A 20256-nucleotide genomic window follows, 5' to 3' on the forward strand; every position below is an offset into this window, starting at 1 on the left:
AGAAAGAAATCCCACACAAAAATGATAATAAATACTTGAACATTTTCAACATCTTTTTGCAGGGAAAATACATTAAAAGTACACTGCAGACAGAGGATTTAGCAAAGTGTTTGCCTCAGGATGTTATTGAAGCTGCAGGCCTGCCACAAGAGGAAAAATGCACTGTTTTTAAAGCAGTTGTCAGTGAATCTAAAACACTGATTAATTCAGATACCCCGATAGTATATGTGGACGACCAAAACCAGGTAGGCTCATTAAAAAATATTGCTGAAGACTTTCAAGACAGTAATTTTTTCTCTAGACTGAAATAGGCTTTATATGCTTAATATATGCTTACTATGACAATACTTTTATTGGCTTTAATTTTAGCATCATCTTGGCATATTTAAAAAGGGGATTAAGATGGATACATCGTCTGCAGAGACTTTCGTAGAAATTGAGAAGGTTCAATTCTGTCGAGACAACGTGGGCCAGCCAATTTTGGGAAGTTTTCAGTGCCCCAAAGTTATGCAAACCGGTGAATTTTCGTTAATCTCACCACATGATGTGATTGACCAGATCTGTCTCTTTCATGATTGCTCAAATGCATTGTGCACATTTACGGAGTCTGCCACAACCAGTATCGTCGAAAGGGAAAAAGTAACCAATTCACGTACGCTCACGATACCAACCACAAATGCTATTTGATCAACAAATTCTATCTTGGCGATTCACTCAAATACTTTAATATCGCCTAAACATGATCATTGTTTACTTTAAAACATTTCAACCTTTGTATTTTACATATGAATTTCGATTTCAATATGAATTAATGAATTTGAATACGAAGAAATGAATATTGTGTCCTTTTTTTACTCCCCCCCCCCGGGAAATAGCGATGAACAGGATTGTTTTATCAAACATGCCCAGTGCTGTTAAAACAGCGTCGAAAACGCTTGACATCAAGGCTGTTTACGTATTGATGAAACAGAACTTTTTGTGGTTTTTGACAATATAAAACATGACTGATATCATGTCGATCCAATGCTGTTCCAACAACATTGTTCAAGCCCTTTTATTTCATCAATCATAACAATATTGTTCCGACAATCGTGAACAACATTGTTCCAACAACTGTTGTTCGGGGGGGTGCAGCACAACATTGTTCAATCCTGTCGAGAACAATGTTGAACAACTTGATAACAATATTGATTTCAGTTGTTGATTTTTACGCGTGTAGATGCTAATTTATGCCAGCGCATCAGCTCTACAGCCATATCACAAAATGGCGGACTGATATGGCAGAGCAAAGTCATCAGATGAAGCGCTTTAAACCAAGCAAAGTCCGTGTTAAAACTCAATGTACAAGTGGAAAGAAGATAGTAAGGTCTATTACAGTCCAGACAACCCCAAGTGTTTCAGAAGAACCTGAAGAAGACAACAATAGCCTTCTGAAGTGCTTACGTCACACAGTTTTCTATCTATACAATTTTGTCCCACTTGTTTCCCAGATTGCATTGCGATTCATTGTTCGAGACCGACATGACGTAAGCACCTCAAAGGTCTATTTGAATTTAGCCAATAATGCCATTGGAGAATCTACATATTTTGCGGATACGTTCGAGAATGCTTTGTCCGAAGGAAATGAAGCTCAAGGCCAGGTTGAACAACAAACATTGTCAAAGCATCATCAGCGAAGAGTAAAGGAATTTAACAAATGGGAAGCAGTGAGAGAACAATTGCTCAAAGCTGTAGTTGAAGAGGAAGTCATTTCCAGCCTGACATGTTTCGCATGCCCAAATGAAGCAGTATGTCATTGTCTCGACTGTGGACCAAAGCAGTTCTTTTGCTTGGATTGCATTAAAATAGAGCACCACAAAAAAAACTACTTTCACATTCCAGAAATACACAAGGTTTGTTGATATTATGTTCTTAATTTATAGAATAATAATGAAATCATTTAATAAATATATTGACCACCATCTGAGATTAGTGAGATACTGTAGATATTTGGAGACATTATGACTCAGCTAAACATTCAATTTTATAAGGTTTCGACACTTATTGTTTATTGGCCTGTTCATCTGTTACTATAAAGACTTCTGAATATTGTAAAAGTATGTCAATATCTGACATGCTTATTTATATTGTGCTTTGTTAATTTTTTCTTTTTCTTTGTTCTTTCTTTAGGATGGATGTTTTAGGCCTTTAATGATCAATCATAAGGAAATTTCTCTAAAGCATCAAAAAACATGCCCCACCTCTCAGTCAAGGGATATTGTTTGTGTTGATCAACATGGTAAGCTTATAATAGATTTAGTTTTAATACATACATACACCATACACACATGCACACCTTTTTTGTCGTAATGATAGCTTTTCTTCACTTCAATCAATTTGCTCTACCTATATTGTATTGATTGTTTTCAAACCATTAATAATGTCATTTGTGTTACATTATTATGTAGGTTTCCAACACAAGAAATCCATCAGTTTCTGTAGTTGTGAACCAGATACCGTAACACTGGTTAAGTTGCAGTTATGGCCTGGATCTGCTGTCCGTCCGTGCCTTTCATTTTAAGTTTTTGCTGCTTGCTGAAAAGTTTCTTCTTGAAAGTCATGTCTCGTTGTCAAAATTCTGCGATACTATGGCCTTGGCAAATCATCAGTACATCCTAAATGGGTATTAAGCAGTTATCATTTAATACAGTATCATTTGATAATTTTGATAGTGTATACATTTATTATTTACAGTGTAACCACACTCAATAAATTTTCATATTTTATCCTTTAGATTCAAAGTCTTTACAGAGTTTTAAATGATGATACTTTTGATGAATTTGACAGGTAAATATTTTATTTTTAATACAATGTGGCACGCAAAAAACATAGTACGGTAACAACAAGTTAATTATTGTCCATGAGTTGGTTATCCTGTCCCTTAGTGTTCTTAACCCATTGCTGACTGACATAATCAGTGGTTAAAATCCATTAGGTCACATCATGGGGAGCAAACTAATTACAAGATGTGCCCTTTATGCCCTCAGGTATAAAATGTTTCCGATATTCAATGAGCCATATAAATAGCATAATTTTGTGTATTATTTTGTGTATTATTGCTAACACGACAAGGTTGTTGGTCTGTCTATGTCACTGGTCTGGTGTTATACAGAGTAAAATATATAATGAGGCTGGTTGGAGCAGGCCTTGGTGACATTGACATAACCTTTGGCTAACAACCCAAAACATGTGAAACCTACTGCACTCCTTCACTAACTTATCTTGACTTTCGCTATGTACTTGTTATAGACTGATGATGGTGGAATTCTTATTGAGTCCATGGATGGCTGTTTTGGCTTGGTGAGGAAAAAATCTGCTGGTGTAAATCTTTTCCCCCCACCACATAGTGGAACCTTCTTTGCAGAGCAAGAAAGTGTGGACAAGTTTGTTGATGATTATGGGAAAAAAGCTGAAGAAGCACCAACAGTAAGTAGTAGGCTAAAGCCTTTCTTGTCATGAACTGGTGCTTTCATTTCATATCTTTTTGTTTCACACCAGCTGCAACTAGCCTCTCTACCCATTTGCACCTGGAGCTTTCTTGCATGTATGTGACGAGTGAAATTGGCTAGCATTGGAGTAAAATGTGTTACAAAGCAGGTTGCAATTGGTATTGCTGGAATAAGTTAACACATAATAAGTTATAACAATTTGTTTTTTTTTACCAAGGATTGCAATCAGTTCAAATCTGGAGAAATTGACACTATGTTAAGATCTAAGGGAAAGAACAAACTTTTTGATGAGAAAGGTGTTTTTGGTCGTGTGTGTAGACATGAATATCCGAAAGGATTTATCAGTATTAAACATGGAGAAAGGTCATTATGCTAGCTGTATCATTTCGATAGACATCTTTATACTTAGTTCTGTTATTCCTTATTCTTTTTTTGCATATTTTGTTTCTGTTTAGGATATCCTATTCGGTCTATGAAGTAGAACGTATGTTGTGTAATGCTGGTGACACTATTGATGTACGAGTTATGTATGACATTGGATGCACATTGTCATCACACTTGAAGGTAAAAATTTCATTTCCTGCAATTGTAATGCTGTATGAATGGATGACCAGATTATAATTATGTATTCTTACATAGAAAAACCATCGTGTTGATATACTTGAAAGAATAGATCTTGCTATCCCAGTGTTTCATTGCTATGGTCACAAATCGTCATGTCAGGTAAAGTAATGTACTGTTACTAGATAATATGTCTAAAGTTCATAAATGTTTGCTTACTTAATATTTATTGCTATAGTTTTCTTATGGCCCCAGACGAAAGAAAGGTTATGGTCTTACTGATGGAGAAGGGATTGAAAGGTTATGGTCATACTTAAGAGGGTTTTCATCCATGACAAAAGAGATGTCTGCAGGCCGTCGTGTGGATTTGCTGACAGATGCCCTGGTACATTATGCAGAACACCGCGTTCAACAATTTGGTAACTTAGAACATCTAGCCATTCTATTGTGTTTTATCAAATGCAGTAGAAATCTAAGTAAATGCTTTTTTGAAAAAGGAACATCATTGCCCAAAAAAGTGGAAAAAACTAAAAAACTTATGGTAAATGCCATGTTACAGTTGGAAGAAATGTTCTCAAAATTGACAGGTGATTGCTGTGGCATCTGAGAATGACTAATTAGTTTAAAAGTTGAAAATGATAATATGTAGATTGTAGATATTTAATTGTACAATACTTAAACACTTCATTTTTAGTGTCCTACGATACTGGTCTTGTCGAGTCTTGGAAGAAGCAGGAAGAATCGTTATTAAAAGAACGAGAAAGTGAGCTTATGCACTTGTATTAATACTTTCTAGAATTCTAGTCTGCAGTTTCTTGAAACTGGAACAATTAATGTTTATAGTTGATTTGCAATATTTTAGTGACGAAATCATCTTCCTCATCCTGGCAAGCAAAATATGTACAAAGTTTGTGTCAGCTACAAGAACTAAGGTATGAACGTAATTCCTTACGTTGTAAATTTTTCAAGCTACAAATTTATCATTCCCCAGGTACACATAATATTCCAATGTGCATTTTTCCCTTCTATCAATATTTTACAGATCAACCGTTGCCTCTTCCGATCACGATAATCACGAAGCCATTGCTAGTATTGCAAAGAAAATAAAAAAGTATGTCTTTTTCGTATAGAAGTCCTGCATTGCTTCTCCTTTTATTTTGCAAACAATATTTAGCCACATTACAGACCATTAAAATACATAACTGTCATTTGTTATAATATAAATTAACTTAATTGTGAAGGAAGTCGGAAACAGCTTCTTATATAAGTAACGAGAGATGACGATTCCATCTCGTCTCATTTCTTTTTCGTAATTTAGCACATTGAAAGTTGTAGCCACAATGGAGAAAAGTTACAAAGTGGAACAAAGATGGAAACTAGGAGACGAAAATTTCAACAAAGCTGCAATTTCCATTGAAGAAGAGAGAAGAAGCTGCACAAACGAGCGACTGTACTCATTAGCAGTGCAGAGAATGTTCTTGACCAACAATTCTATAGAGCCAAAATTATTAAAAATTAAGAAACGTGATTTTTCGTTATAGAAATTTTTTGGCTTTATAGAATTTTTTTAAACTTGCTCAAAATTTCCATTTTTTTGTAAGAAAACTTTTTATAAAATAAAAAATTGGGGTAACCGAACTTGTTTTTGAGTAAAATGCGTGAATAGGTAAAATGTCGGCCATATTGAATCGCCATTGTTACCATAACAACGGTAATGACGTAATGCTTATGGGCAATTTCTGACTGTTAGAATGTTGGTTAATATATTTAGGAAATTTCCTTTCCTTAGCAAGAAATCTCGTGCTATAATTTTAAATCAAGAAACTTAAAGATTCATCTAAGTGCAGTTGGCAGAATGTATATTGTGTGTGCATTACTACACAATGCAAGATCAATTTTGTATGGATCAACAACAAGCAAATTTTTTGGCATTGACCCACCAACAATTTATGAATATTTTCAATAACAATCTCTGTTTTTATATGTTATAATTTGACTTCTAAATTGGGAATTGTTTCACACAAATGTTAAAACTTTAGTTAGTATCAATCAAAAGAACATAATATCCATTTATATGGTTTTTGAATGTCAAACTGTATGTATAATTACAAATTATATTTTGCTGGCTTTCTAAAACAACAGTCAATTTTAAAATGATCAACATTAATGCTAATGCTAAAGTCAATCAGTTATGCCCATTTCCTGACAGAATAATTGTGACAAATATATCATAAATTAGTATAAATTAGTATAAATTTTTCAATTCCATTCAAGCTCCATGCACTTTAAGCTACCCCTGCATGTATGTGGTAACTTTAATCATTAGCGAGAGAAAAGAAGATAGGGCACAGCTGCTGAACTGTCATTACTCATTAGTAATCATTATATGTGTAACTATAAAAAAACTAAACAGGGATGGCAAAACAATGTTTATCAAATGTTGAACAGACAAACTACTTACTGCCAAATTTCTGCAACATTGCTAGAATTGCATTAGTTTGTTGCTGCTGTTGTTGTAACAATGCCAAATTCATGTTATTTCTTTCCTCATGCTCTTTCCTTCTCATTTCTAGTTCCTGTTCTCTAAGTTGCCTTTCCCATTTCAATTCATCTTTTTTAAGCTCCATCTCTTGCTTTCTCAATTCCAATTCACTTTCTTTTTGCTTTCCCTCCTGTTGAATTTTTTCTTTAATAAAGGCTATTGCATCAGCACCACTTGTCCTTTGTTTTTTATTGGGTTTTTCATCTGGGCTTCTTTCTTTTGTCTCTTTATAAGTTTCCAAGGACACTCTTCTAACTTCTTGAATTTCAGCAGCCTCTTCTTCAGCTCTCCTCTTCTTTTCTACTTCAAATTTATCAGCCTCTTCAAACAAAGCAACAATATCTTCCATCAAATTATCCAATTCTGTGGGTTCTGGGGATATTCCGGAGGATTTTTCCTCTTCAGCAATTTTCTTTTTATACCTTCTCTCAAGAAGAAGATAACGATCCCTAATGGACCTCTGTGTTACTCTAAATGTTAATTCAGGATATGCACCCAAACTTGTTGCAAGGTTTGCCCAGATATCACCTCTTTCAGTAGTTCCTTTCTTGTAACGCCATGGCTCATACAAAGTAATTTCTTTTAAGAAATGCACGTCATGTGCTTCTGACCACTTCATAGGTGCAGTACCATAGGCGTACGAGGCGGGGGGGCTGGGGGGGCTGCAGCCCCCCCAGTTTAGTCAGAAATAGTCGGGCAATTTATATTCACGAGTCGGGCAATTTATACTTAAGTGAATTTGGTCTCCACACTACATAAAAATTTTTAAGAATGCTCAAATATGGTAGAAAATGGTAGAATATATATGCTTGCAGCTTGCGTAAACCCGAATTAAAGAAAACGAAAATAATTGAAATAAACATGCTTTTCCGTTTGTGCCACTGGCTACCCTATGTGCCACAACTGATTGGCGCAGCAAAACTCACCATGTAGTTACGAAACAAATCTATCGTTCTGTAAGTTTGTAACTTTACTAACTTTTATAGCAACTGTGCAAAATTTAATCCGAGATTTAATCGTTGATAGACCTCAGAATCCTGACTTTATTCTGCAAAATCTCACGCGGAAAATGCAGGAAATCACATTTGCAGGTCGCTAATTTTCAAAAATTTTCGGGGGGGCATGCCCCCGGACCCCCCTATATAGTATGCCACACGCTTTCGGCTTTCGCATCTCGGCTCTCCAAAACACTGACTCTGGCTACGCCGCTGCCTAAACTCAGCAAAACGATTTCCCTTTCCGACTACGCGCTTCGCTATGAGTGGAAATCAACTTATCAAATTTCCTAAATAATGTGAAGGCTGTTAAAGTTTCGTCATAGTACCCAAGCAGAAAATTGTATTTCAGCGTTTATACGTTCCAAAATACCGGGGGAGCAGACCTCTGGACCATCCTTGTTTTTCTCGGTCTCGGCGCTCGTCGGGCAGAATATCCCCCGCCCCCCCAAAATTTCTAGGCCCGTACGCCTATGTGCAGTACTGAAAGAGTTTAACAATATTTCTCGCATTAAAAGTAAAACCTATATAGTATGTTGATTTAATATATTTTTTAAATATATCTTTCTTAAATACAAAAGATAGGGATCAAATTCTACAGCGATTATTCAAATATAAGTGTACATATCGTGTACAAATTTAACATAAATCTATATAAATACGGTAAAAAGTATGTATATGTTTGCACCTAGGTTTGTTTACATTATCAACATTTCCTGCCATGAATTTACATAATATAACAATCTGATTGATATTCTGTCGTGTTTTCTAAAACTATTGAACCATATGCACATAAAGATTGTTCATTTACCTGTTTTCCTTAGACATTTCGCTCTTTATGTGTCACGTTTTCGCACAACGTCAAAACATCCGAAGCGCCGTCGTCCTAGCTCGCAGCAACGTGACCTTCCAGCAATACGCATGCGCAGTATTGATATTTCTCGTCTGGCGTTGCCGTTGGCGTCATGCAATCGTAAGGTCCCTATTCTGCAGACAACGACGACGAAGACGACGTTTATTCAATGTACGATAGTTCCGACTCTGATTCGGAATCAATTTGGAACGACGAAGATATGAGCTGGGAATAATATAAAGAAACTAATATGTTGCCGTCATCGGAGACGCAAGGTAAGCTACAATATAAATTAAAACATTTGTTGAAATGAATGATGTAAAAATGAAATAATTCCCGTGATAGCTTCAGTTAGGACTTAGGTCATTGACCCAACCAGGTTATGCACCTATCAATTTAGCCCCAGGGTGGGGTGTCTTTCCTAGGGCCAGGGGATCTTGACTTTTTTTGCTACAAAGTGTCAATTTCCCACCCCAGGGCCAGTCTGCAGAGTTAGGCACCTTTCAAGCACCTTTTTGCTTTCCCAAAATTTGATAAGCAGCATATAGCAACCCCTCCATATGGTCAAAGTCCCCACTCTCGTGGCATTTTCAGTGTTCAATTCCCCTGGGTATGCCCCCCATGGGGCTAAACATTGATAGGTGCATTAGTATTCTGTGCAACTATGGTCCAATATTAACAGGTGTTGTTGGCAAACACTAATACATTTAATTTTGATAACCTACAATATCCAATTGGCCACAAGTTGTTGACCATCACGACCATGTCATCAGTTTTTCTACAATATTTCATTTCATTTTGTTTGTTTTTGTTGTAGTTAGTCAAACCAATAAACAAAAAACAACTGTACTCTATGAAGTACCAAGAAGAAATACCAATGCTAAAATAAAAATATAAAATTACAAAATGTAGAAATAAGTAATTATACATATGGATATAATATTATTTGACCAGATAAGAAATGTGACAGGTATTATAGCATACTATGGTGACCATACTACAGGATACACTTATTTACATTTATTGAATCATAAATATATAACTATATGAAGCCATACTCGTTTAAAATAGCATAAATTTGGTCATGGAATGGCTCAGGAAGATTTACTGTTGTCTTAGTCTTAAGCAACAATGTTTTTTGTAAAAATAGAAAACTGCTTGAATTATTCTCCTTTGTAATAATATTCAAAGCGTCAATAGATACTTTGTTTTTTGACATAATAAGCTTGAGTGTCAACTTGTCTTCAGTTGCATTTAACCAATATCCCCAAATTTGTTGTTGAGAATGCTAGTTTAGAAGATCAGACATCTTGTCAGGAAAATAAAACAGCCAATGAGCATCTTCTGTGTCAGTATAGACAGGCAGGATGTATCCCTTATGATTAGAAAATGATTTATAATTGGCTGCCAAAGCAGTCAATGCATCTTCTGTGAAGCAACTTCTGTAATTTGTTGTTAACAGATTATACTCCACGTCACTGAGTGCAAGATCTGTGACTTCCATATCACTCTCCTCGATGCAAATTTGGTCAGTCACCACTTGTAAAGTTTTTTCTTGGTCAACCACCTTACATAAAATATGTTGAAGTTCAGCTTGTTGGGGATCGATTTTTTCAGTTACTGCAGCATCAGAATGTGTGATGCTAGGCTCTGGTTCAAGTTGAAAAACTATGCTTTCTTGAGCATTCATTATTGCTTTAACTTTCTCTTCCCCATAGTTATTTGGCTTTCTAAACTTTATTCCATTAGGAAGACCAGTTACTGTGAAACCTTTTTTCAGGTATGGTACACGAGACCCAGGTTTCCCACATGCTTCACCTATTATAACATTTAAAGAAAACTTATTATAGATGATTAAATTATTAATTACTTTTACTGTAGGATACTAAAATCCTATTCACTGGATATTTATTTAACAATTAACTCGTTGCTACTAGGAGCTTTCCCTTGATGAATAAAATCATCTGGCATTAGACAGAGTAAAATCTACGAAAGGGCCAGTTGCAGCCCGCCTGGGCAGAGATGGGGTTAATATACCATGTGATACTACTAGTTTACCCTGCACACTTAGCTTTTATAGCAAATTTCATAAAAACAAATTTAGCATACATTTCAAATTAAAATACTCACTGTACTTCTTGTTAAACAAGTCTCTTACATCTTTATTAGTGTAGTTTGGACCCCTGTTTGTTGTATCTAAAATAAACATAATATACTGTAGTGTCAAAGTGTCACTACTGACAACAGGCTAGCATGTGTCACTACAGACTCTACGCGAACACACAAGATGGCTGTGGGTAGAGTTTGTGCATTGCAATTCTACATAAAGCCCTTTCGTGCATATGTGTAGAGTGTGCACAGAGGCTAACAGCAGATCTGTTCATCCTCAAAGGCCTGGTTGCGAGCATTTAAATTTTTATGCTAAAAATACGCTTACCGAAAAAATTCATGAACTTCAATGCCACTGCATTATCTTGCAGCAGAAACTGCTCCTTTTGCTGATCCATACTGGTTAACAGTCCCAGTTCCAGAGTCGTGCATAAGAACTGCTGATTCACATCCCAGGCTTTCAAGATATGTTAGCTAAGAATTAAAGATATTAAAATTATTAAATAATTATTCTATTATAATTAACCCATGGGCTTTTCCATGATGACTGATGAGTATAATCACCTGAGTCCCTTACATGAGATATAGTAAAATCTGTTAAGCCATGGCCAGCAAGGCCACCTATAACTGGCCACAGATTTTACCCTGTCTAATACCAGGCAATTTTACTTGTCATAAGAAAGCTCCCACCAGCAATGAGTTAGTGGTAATGGCAAATAAAATACCATATAGCAAACAAATTTAAAAATGCAGTCATCATTTTAAAAAATGCATTCATCATTTTAAAAAATGCATTCATCATCATCTTAACAGGGGTAGAACTTACAGCTAGTTACAAATACATGTAGTATAAATAAGCTTTTTTATCCAGAGCTTTTCATATTGCTATGCTCTCATACCTGAACTGAGGAGTTTTGATGTAAATATGTTGAAACCTGAAGTTGAACGCTTTAGCGGAGGACCTTTAACAACATGGCTTTCTGATTGCCCAGTATCTTCTTGCATGGTTTCTACTCCTTCCACTACTTTTCTTTTCCTTCTCTCATTTCCAATCCACTTCTGTAACATTATATATGTAATATATTTTTACTTTTAATTAGCCAAATTTGAAATTTCCAAACACTGTATAAATTGTTTTTCTAGCCAATTTAAAGTAAGTTAGGTAGGGGAAGGGACATGTCATGGCAAAAGACTTTCGATGGGAAAGCAAAATCACATGGTGATAATAATAATACTACATAAAGAACACATTTATCATTCGTTGGAATCTACCAGGGCAGTGAGTATACAGTATATTATTCACAGTTGATCACATTCGGCGCGGCCATACTTTATCATACTATGAATTTATGCAAATTAAGCAATGGATTATGGATTATTCATGAATTTTAATAAACTGTCCGGAACTGTTCGGAATTTTTATACCAGCACAATGTCAATACCTATTGTCCTATTTCAATAACTGTATTAACGAGACAGTATCAGTGTGAATGAGCGAAAGGGGATGTGTATGTGACTATGTCATACACAATTTTTATCAAAAAATATTAAGGTGGCTCAATACACTTTTTGGCTAAATAGACAACCGCCTTATATTTTCCATTTCGAAAGAAGAAAGTGGCTTAAATTTTCATCCAACGCGAGACTAATTGCTATTAAAACAATATTTGAAAAAAAAACGACGTGTCCATGGTAACAATGACGAAATTGATATCCCAAAAGAGACAAAATATTGTGGTTTTTTCAGTTTCTCTCAAAAATTAGTTCGGTTACCCCCAATTTTTTTTACATATATCATGAAATTGAGTTGTAAGGAATGTTCAGGGAAAGTTTAAAAAAATTCTGTGGAGTCAAATCTTTGGAATGAAAAATCAGCTTTTTTGAAACTTTCCGTCCACAGATTTTTTTTATTTTTTAATCCTGAATGCCGCAAGTGCATATCTACTCATGCGCAAATTTTCAGGGTGGGTTACCGAACTCGTTCAGCAAATATTTCTGATTATTGTGGTAAATTTATGCGCGGCCAATTTTTTTACCCACTCTGCAAGATCAATGATTTGACATGCGTGTAAACAAGTTCGCGGGCGCATCAGAAACAAAACCACGCGACACGCAACGAAGCACAAGCTCAAAAGAAATTTAATTCTGATTCAAATTGTATAAAATATGATTGGAATTGTGTATATTCTCCTATCTACTGTCCGAGATGTTTAAATTACTGTTTGATTGAAAGTATTTTACAATATTTGAAAGAATTCGTCTGTTCTTCGTCACTCTTGGGCGACTTTTGTCCAAAGTTCTACTACGCGAATCTTCCAGGACATTTGGTGGCATGTAAAGCATTCCAACTACCCCTGTTTCGCCAAATTTCTGCCACAACGTCAAAAGATCACAGTACGATAGTCCACTTTCTGCAATTTTGGTGGCCATTCCATGCGATATAGGACTGTGGTCTTCGTTTGGCGAGTAGAGCTTTCCTACGAAAGTTTCGTAGCGGTCATGTCGATCATCAATAAATTTCAAGTCAACTTTTACAGCTGGGACTGACAATATCTGGCAGAAATCTACTATAGTTTTTACGTCAATGGCCATTTCAGGACTGAATAAGATCTTTCTTAGCGCAATCACGTCTTCTAATGCATCGTGGGCATTGAAATCTTCGTGGAACAAACATTTGTAAACACTGCCTAAATTTGCAGCACAGAACTCGCCGTTTGATTGCATCAGTGGAGAATGCTTACTGGATATCAATGCTCTAATCAATGGTAAACTGTCTCCAAAACAAATGTTCATTCTATTAAGTTTTTCTTCGAAACTGTCATTAGCATTGCGGAGGAGTGTAGAAACGTCGAATGTGGCGGCATTGTGACCAACAAGGACAGTCATAAGATCGTCTATTTTGACTGGATTTGGACCACTGGTATGTAAACTTTGTTCGTCTTGAAGGAATTGCACAAACGATTGTAATGCTACCTCCAGGGTAACTGAGCTTACTGGTTGAAAACTTTTGCACAATGTTCTGATCCCATTTATAGTTTCTACAGTTAAATTGTTGACTTTCGATGCATAGAAGCCAACAGATTTTTTGGCATTATGTAAGAGGAGAAAGTATGACCATTTTGACTGATAGCTGAGAGTTGACATATCTCTGCCTGTTTACCTGTGCAAGTTGTTTCAGTATGAAATAAAACAAATTGGTATCTTTTCTCCGGGTCATAGCTGTAGTACTTCTTTTGTGGTCTCTCTGTAAATGGTGGGACTAATTTGTTCATTTCTTCTTTATTTCTGGTTGTTAGGCTCATGATAATTTTTTTGATATCAATAAGTGTGGTCTTATTTGTAACTGCATGGGCATGCAGTAGAATTTTCTTTAATGAGATTCAATCCAATACCGGTTTCATATGTTTTTCCTTCCTTTGCTTCTTTCTTAGCATTTTTTGAAATTCTTTCTGACTGTAACTGATGTCGCCTAACTTTAGAACTTTTTGAGGATTTTCTAATTTTATCTTTTTGTTGTTTTTTATCTATTTTAGAATTATGAAGTAAGCAATTGGTACCTGGATCAATGCCAAGGCTATCTAGTGTGGTGTTGATATAACTAAATCCAATGTTCTTCTGGGCAACCGAACAGGCAATCCGAAAGTCATTGCTTTCGCTACCACCATAAAAACGGATTTTGGGGGTTTTGCTTCCTATTATGCTGTTTAGGGACTCATTTCTCTGTGAGTTGGCAAACGGTACTAATTTTGCAACAACCGTATCTGTGGTGTGGCATATTCATCAAACAAGGTGGTAAGTAAATGCTTTAATTGATTGCCATGCAAGTCATACGCCTAGCGCAATGGGAATGTGGGGATTTAGCTGCTTTACTTCGAGAGGCCCGTACAATTCAAGATAGATTACGCTCGTCGACACCGAATAGCCTTAGCAAGGAACGTCTGGCAAAAACCATTGCAAAACTCGTGTTCGAAGGGAAGATTAATGCTGCATTAAAACTCCTCGAGCAGAACAGTAGGGGCATTTTGCCACTATCCCAAAGCACAATAAATGAGTTAACACGAAAACACCCAGACGCCACTGAAGCAGAAGCATCTGTACTGATAAATGGTCCAATACCTTTTGTTGACCCTGTTATGTTTCAAAACATAACAGAATCTACTATCATGAATGCTGCACTAAAAACAAAAGGGTCAAGTGGACCTTCGGGTATAGATGCGGATGGTTGGAAGAGGATACTCGTGTCAAAGAACTTTGCAACTGTTGGCCGAGATCTCAGGTGTGCAATTGCCACCTTTGCACAAAAAGTCAGCACGATAGAAATTGAAGCTACAATGGAAAATGACAGAAGGTGTACTAATCTGGAAGCCTATTTAGCTTGTCGATTGATTCCTTTAGACAAGAACCCAGGAATCAGACCTATAGGGATTGGAGAAGTGCTACGGAGGATTGTGGGAAAGGCTATTCTATCAGTCATAAAGCCGGACATCATCAGCTCAGCAGGAAATCTACAACTGTGTGCAGGCCAGGCAAGCAGATGTGAAGCTGCTGTACACGCAATAAGAGATATCTTTGAAGCCCAGTCTACTGATGCAGTGCTTCTTGTAGATGCAGATAACGCCTTCAACTCTCTCAACCGTGCTGTCCTACTTCATAATATACGTTATTTATGCCCCCCAATGGCTACATACATAAGGAACTGTTATAATACACCATCTCGCTTGTTTGTTCTTGGTGGTACGGAGCTCTTGTCATCAGAGAGAACCACGCAAGGGGATCCCCTTGCAATGCCAGTGTATGCAATAGGAATTATTCCTCTACTACAAGTCATCAAACCGGATAATGACAGTGTGAAACATGTCGCATTTGCAGATGATTTGAGTGGCGCAGGCAATCTAGCCCCTCTTCGAACATGGTGGGATAATTTGGTAACAGTTGGACCTAAATTGGGATACTACCCCAAGGCGTCTAAATCTTGGTTGGTGGTAAAACCCGAAGTAGAAGATGAAGCGCATCTAATTTTCGCTGGGACGGACATCAAGATAACAACTGAAGGAAGACAGTGCCTTGGCGGATTTGTCGGTAGTGAAGCTGGTCAGTCCGAATACATTGATGGGCTAGTGGACTCTTGGTGTAATCAATTGATACTTCTGTCCAAAATAGCAAGATCTGAGCCGCATGCTGCTTATGCTGCATTTACTAGTGGTTTTAAGCACAAACTGACCTACTACATCAGAACAATTCCAAACATCAAGCAACAACTAACTAAAGTAGATGAAGTGATAGACAACACATTAATTCCAGCAATTACAGAAGGCCATATCTGCACTGTTGAAGAACGACTCTTGCTGTCTTTACCAGTAAAGAAAGGAGGTCTAGCAGTACCTATGTTTACCAACATCGCTGACTTTGAGTATTTAAATTCTCGTTACTAACTAGTTACAAACATCAAGAACCAGGACAGCGAAAAGATGATAGACAATGAGCAATTGAAGCAAACTAGAAAGAACATTGTGAAAGCCAGAGAGGAACAACACAAAACCACTTTACAGCAAGTCCGGGAAAAGATGAACAAAGAGCAACTAAGAGCAAACGACCTAAACATGATCAAAGGAGCGTCGAGCTGGTTGACGACTCTACCAATTCAATCAGAGAACTTCAACTTGAGCAAAAGAGAATTCTATGATGCTCTTCGTCTTAGATATCGCTGGACCCCGAAGTACCTACCAACAATGTGTGCCTGTGGTAAACGTTTTGACGTTGACCATGCCATGTCATGCATGAAAGGTGGTTTTATACACAGACGCCACAATGAAGTAAGAGATCTTTTCGCAGATCTACTCAATGATGTATGTCACGATGTTCAAATTGAGCCACAACTTGAACCCTTAACCGGCGAAGCTTTGCACAGTAGCGCCAACTCATCAGATGAAGCCAGGTTAGATGTCTGCGCAAGAGACTTTTGGATAAGAGGGCAACGAGCATTTTTCGATGTAAGGGTGTTTAACCCTTTCGCTAAGAGCCACCTGAACCAGAAACTAGAAGCAACCTTCACCGCGAACGAAAACGAAAAGAAACGCCAATATAACCAACGCGTCATTCAGATCGAGCATGGTTCCTTCACACCTTTAGTTTTTACTCCCTATGGAGGAAGTGGAAGGGAAGTGGAACGTTTCATTACCAAATTATCGCTTAAAGTTTCAAGGAAAAAGAAGCAAGATTATGGTACTGTCATACACTGGCTAAGAACCAAACTGTCACTTAATCTTATCAAATCAGCAGTGTTAAGTATTAGAGGATCCAGAACAATCAAGAAACTGAACAATGACATTGAAAATGCGGACTTAGTCAAAAACTATCAAATCAATTAATTTATTCCAACTTTGTAAATAGTACATATTTTAACCCCTGGACAGGGTTTTAGAGTTTATTTCCTGTTTTTAGTAAAATATTTTATCATTTTTCTAAGCCTTTGAATGGACAGACCAATTTTAATAAAGTCATTTAATTAATAGGCTGTAATATATCTGTAGTATTTCCAAACATTTCAAAGTCTTTATTGTAAGGAAGTTCTTTGTGCTTGTACGATGTTGGATCTTTTTGATATCCACACCATGATGAACAGCAGCCATGATGGTCTCCAAAAGCATGAGGCACAATGTTCTTTAAAGCTGATGTCAAACTTGCCTTGTCTCGATTTTGTGCAATACAATACGAGAAGCATTTCCCTAAATAATTAATAACCTTTTGACTTAAAGTTGATGAGTTTTGAAACTTGCAGTGTGTTGACAGGTTGTACATTCTTGATGTAAGAGAACGTTTTGCATGTACAATATCTGACCACTTCTCAACTCCATAGGGCACATTCTGATTCAAATGGGAAAGAGTCGTAGTATCATCGTCTCCTACATAAATAGAAAATTTAGCATTTTTGATGGGTGAAGAATTCCACAGTTCACATGCAACTGCTGGTTCCATTGCTTTTGATGACCCGTCATGATTTTTTCTGCAGTCATGCTTTCTTGGTTCTATTCCTCTCTTCCGTGCATGGTCACACACTCTACATGATTTGCACCTTGTCGCATATGCCAACACATTTCCAGTCTGTATGCCCATAGCAACCCCTTGTCCAGTCAGTGAGTTATGTCCTTTTTCACGCTTTTGCCATCCCATGTCATATGACACAGGTATGCCAATTAAGCCATTCTCGTCTGCCACCTCGCCATTCTTTACTGCCATTTTTTTTTCAATTTCCATGTTAGTTTGGCAACTTGTTTGTGCTATTGACTCCACAGCTTTCCCCACCTCTCTTTCACGAGATTTAAATGTTCTGTTGTTTATCGTTGGTAAGTTCATAGTAGCAACCAGGTTATTTAGATTGGTATTACCAATGCCAGTATAAAGAGAACCGAGTACAGCTCTATAATTAATGTTGTAGGTCAACCGGCCACGCTTTCCACTTCGATGTTCTGATGATGTTTTAATTTTATTGATTCTTCCACACAGGTTACATTTTATGTCAAAAATACTGGCAAGACCAATAATTTCCTCCTTGATGATGTTGTTCAATGCCATTGGACCTGAAAGAAGATAATTCCACTGAATTTGCAATCATGTACATAGTTAGGGGAGTGGGGTAATTGGGTCTGGATTCCCACTTTTGTTGTGAAATTCTCCCAAAACTGAGAAGAAACTGAGGATGCCAGGTGTAGTCTTGATGCAGGTCTTCTTAAAATACCCCCTTTTTTAGCACCTGTTTGCAATATATCCATAGTGTTGTGTACTGTTTACACAGATATTAAACATCCATGCCTCATTATAAACTGTACTGTGAGAATTGTAATTGTAGGGGTCACATACCTTTTAAACAGTGATTGCACATGGAAAGACTCTTGGTCAATACTTGTAGGTCTACAATACGACATCCTTGAGGCATGTGAGAGTTTTTTTCATCCTGAATCTATACAGTTGTATAGTATTTAGTTGATTTAATTGCTATCTCTGTCATTCAGAGCTTAATTGTACCTAGAATTAATTCTGTTACACTCACCTGAGTACTTCACTAGTGTACATTTATTTTCACTTGTATTTTCGTCAAAGTCTAGCCTTCGTTTCGGAGCTCTACTGCCTTCGTGAATCCTTTTCTCCCTATCTAACAAACTTTTTTTACCGAACTTTCCGTTAGCGCTCCTGTTTTGGGCGATAATTTTTGCCACTGGAGTATTCCATACTTCGCTTTTTTCATTTTTACCGGCTTTTAATTTATTTAGCGAAAATCCTGTACAAATAGCAGCGGCTAAAAGCCCAGTTATTTGCCAGAAACGTAGTCCACTTTCGCAGATTTGCTCGCCGTCGCTTTGGTCGTCACTCTCGATATTTGACAAATGCTTAGATCCGTTTTTAAAATAAATTTTATTAAAGCGAAATTCCTTTCTATTTACACTAGACTTTAAAGCACTTAGTCTACTAAAACCGATATTTCTAAAGACACGAACCAAATGAAATGCCATTGTTTGTAAGGAAATGCTATTGGATAGCTATCCACTTCACTATCCACGCTTCGTGCAACGCGTTTTTATCCAATGGATAACTATCCACTGCATGGATAGCAGATTTATCCGTTTGATAGGACTTATCCGTTGGATAAGTTATCCATCTTTCGAACAACCGGCCCCTGGTGTTTTGGAGCCGAGTTTTTCTTACTCCCAAAGGATTTCTTCTTCCTCTTGCGATAGCTGTCGTGCTTTATTTGGTCTCTTCCCTCGACCACTTTCTCGAAGCAACTTAGCTTTTCCCTCTAAAACTTGTTTGGAAGTCGTGAATTCTCTATCTCGTATTATGAAAAAAGTATATCCCCTTTCTCTGAGATGTCTGTCAAGGGCACCCGTTCCACGTGTTCTAAATCACATATAGCGAGAGTTCTAAATTTTAGAACGTCGGATATATGTGACAGAGGTGATCACCTAAGCATCCTGTGAGGTATTCATTTAAGGTAGCTCTACGTATTTTTTTCTCTTTTGCGCGGTTTGTCAATATGGCGAATAAATTATTTATCATATAATTAGGTACCACGTGTCTCTTAATTTTTTTATTTATATTATTAATTGGTAATAGCATGATTTCTCGTGCAATTCGGAAAAACATGCACTCGTGAGTTTTTCAAAGACTTCAAATTGCACTCGTTCTTTGGACTCGTGCAATTTGAAGTCTTAGAAAAACCCACTGGTGCATGTTTTTTCCGAATTGCACTCGAAACTATGCTATATTACCTATACAAATTTACATATCGTATTTCATGTTAATATTCATCTAACATCACAACTTCATACAGAGTCTTAATATAAAGATTAAAACATGAAAGTTCTCATCGAATACCCAAATATACTATCGCACCCCATGTATCTCGAGTGGTCAGATGAACAACATTTACAACAAGGTAATATATTTTTATTTATGCCCAGTTCTGTTCGATTATTTACCTACTTAATCAGGGACAATTGGTCTTCTTGGTCTAGCTCCCTCAGAGCAAACAGAGCAAAAAATATATATGGAATTGTTCAAGGTGACCTTTTCATAAATTTCATGGAATATGTAGTCATGTAGAGGGTACATAAGCAATTTAAAACTGTATGGGTGTACAGCTAGGGCCTTTTTAGAGACCTTTTGTCTTGGGGGGGGATGAAAAAAAAGATGTACCTGTAATAGGTAGTT

The 20256-nt window shown here is 36.8% G+C and overlaps 1 protein-coding gene across 1 annotated transcript; it reads left to right on the forward strand.

The window, feature by feature from the left end:
• Positions 1-14366: 14366 nt before the first annotated feature.
• On the forward strand, positions 14367-15980 carry LOC114540659. The gene has a single exon (XM_028560781.1). The coding sequence runs from the start codon at positions 14367-14369 to the stop codon at positions 15978-15980; it is 1614 nt and encodes a 537-aa protein (XP_028416582.1).
• The last annotated feature ends 4276 nt before the right edge of the window (positions 15981-20256 follow it).

Source organism: Dendronephthya gigantea, unplaced genomic scaffold (genome assembly GCF_004324835.1).
Source record: "Dendronephthya gigantea isolate DGI-Jeju-01 unplaced genomic scaffold, DenGig_1.0 000245F, whole genome shotgun sequence".
Classification (NCBI taxonomy): domain Eukaryota; kingdom Metazoa; phylum Cnidaria; class Anthozoa; order Malacalcyonacea; family Nephtheidae; genus Dendronephthya; species Dendronephthya gigantea.

Bases quoted from the DNA above. Each gene is read 5' to 3' on its own strand.
- LOC114540659 (XM_028560781.1), top strand. From the start codon at position 14,367: ATGCAAGTCATACGCCTAGCGCAATGGGAATGTGGGGATTTAGCTGCT.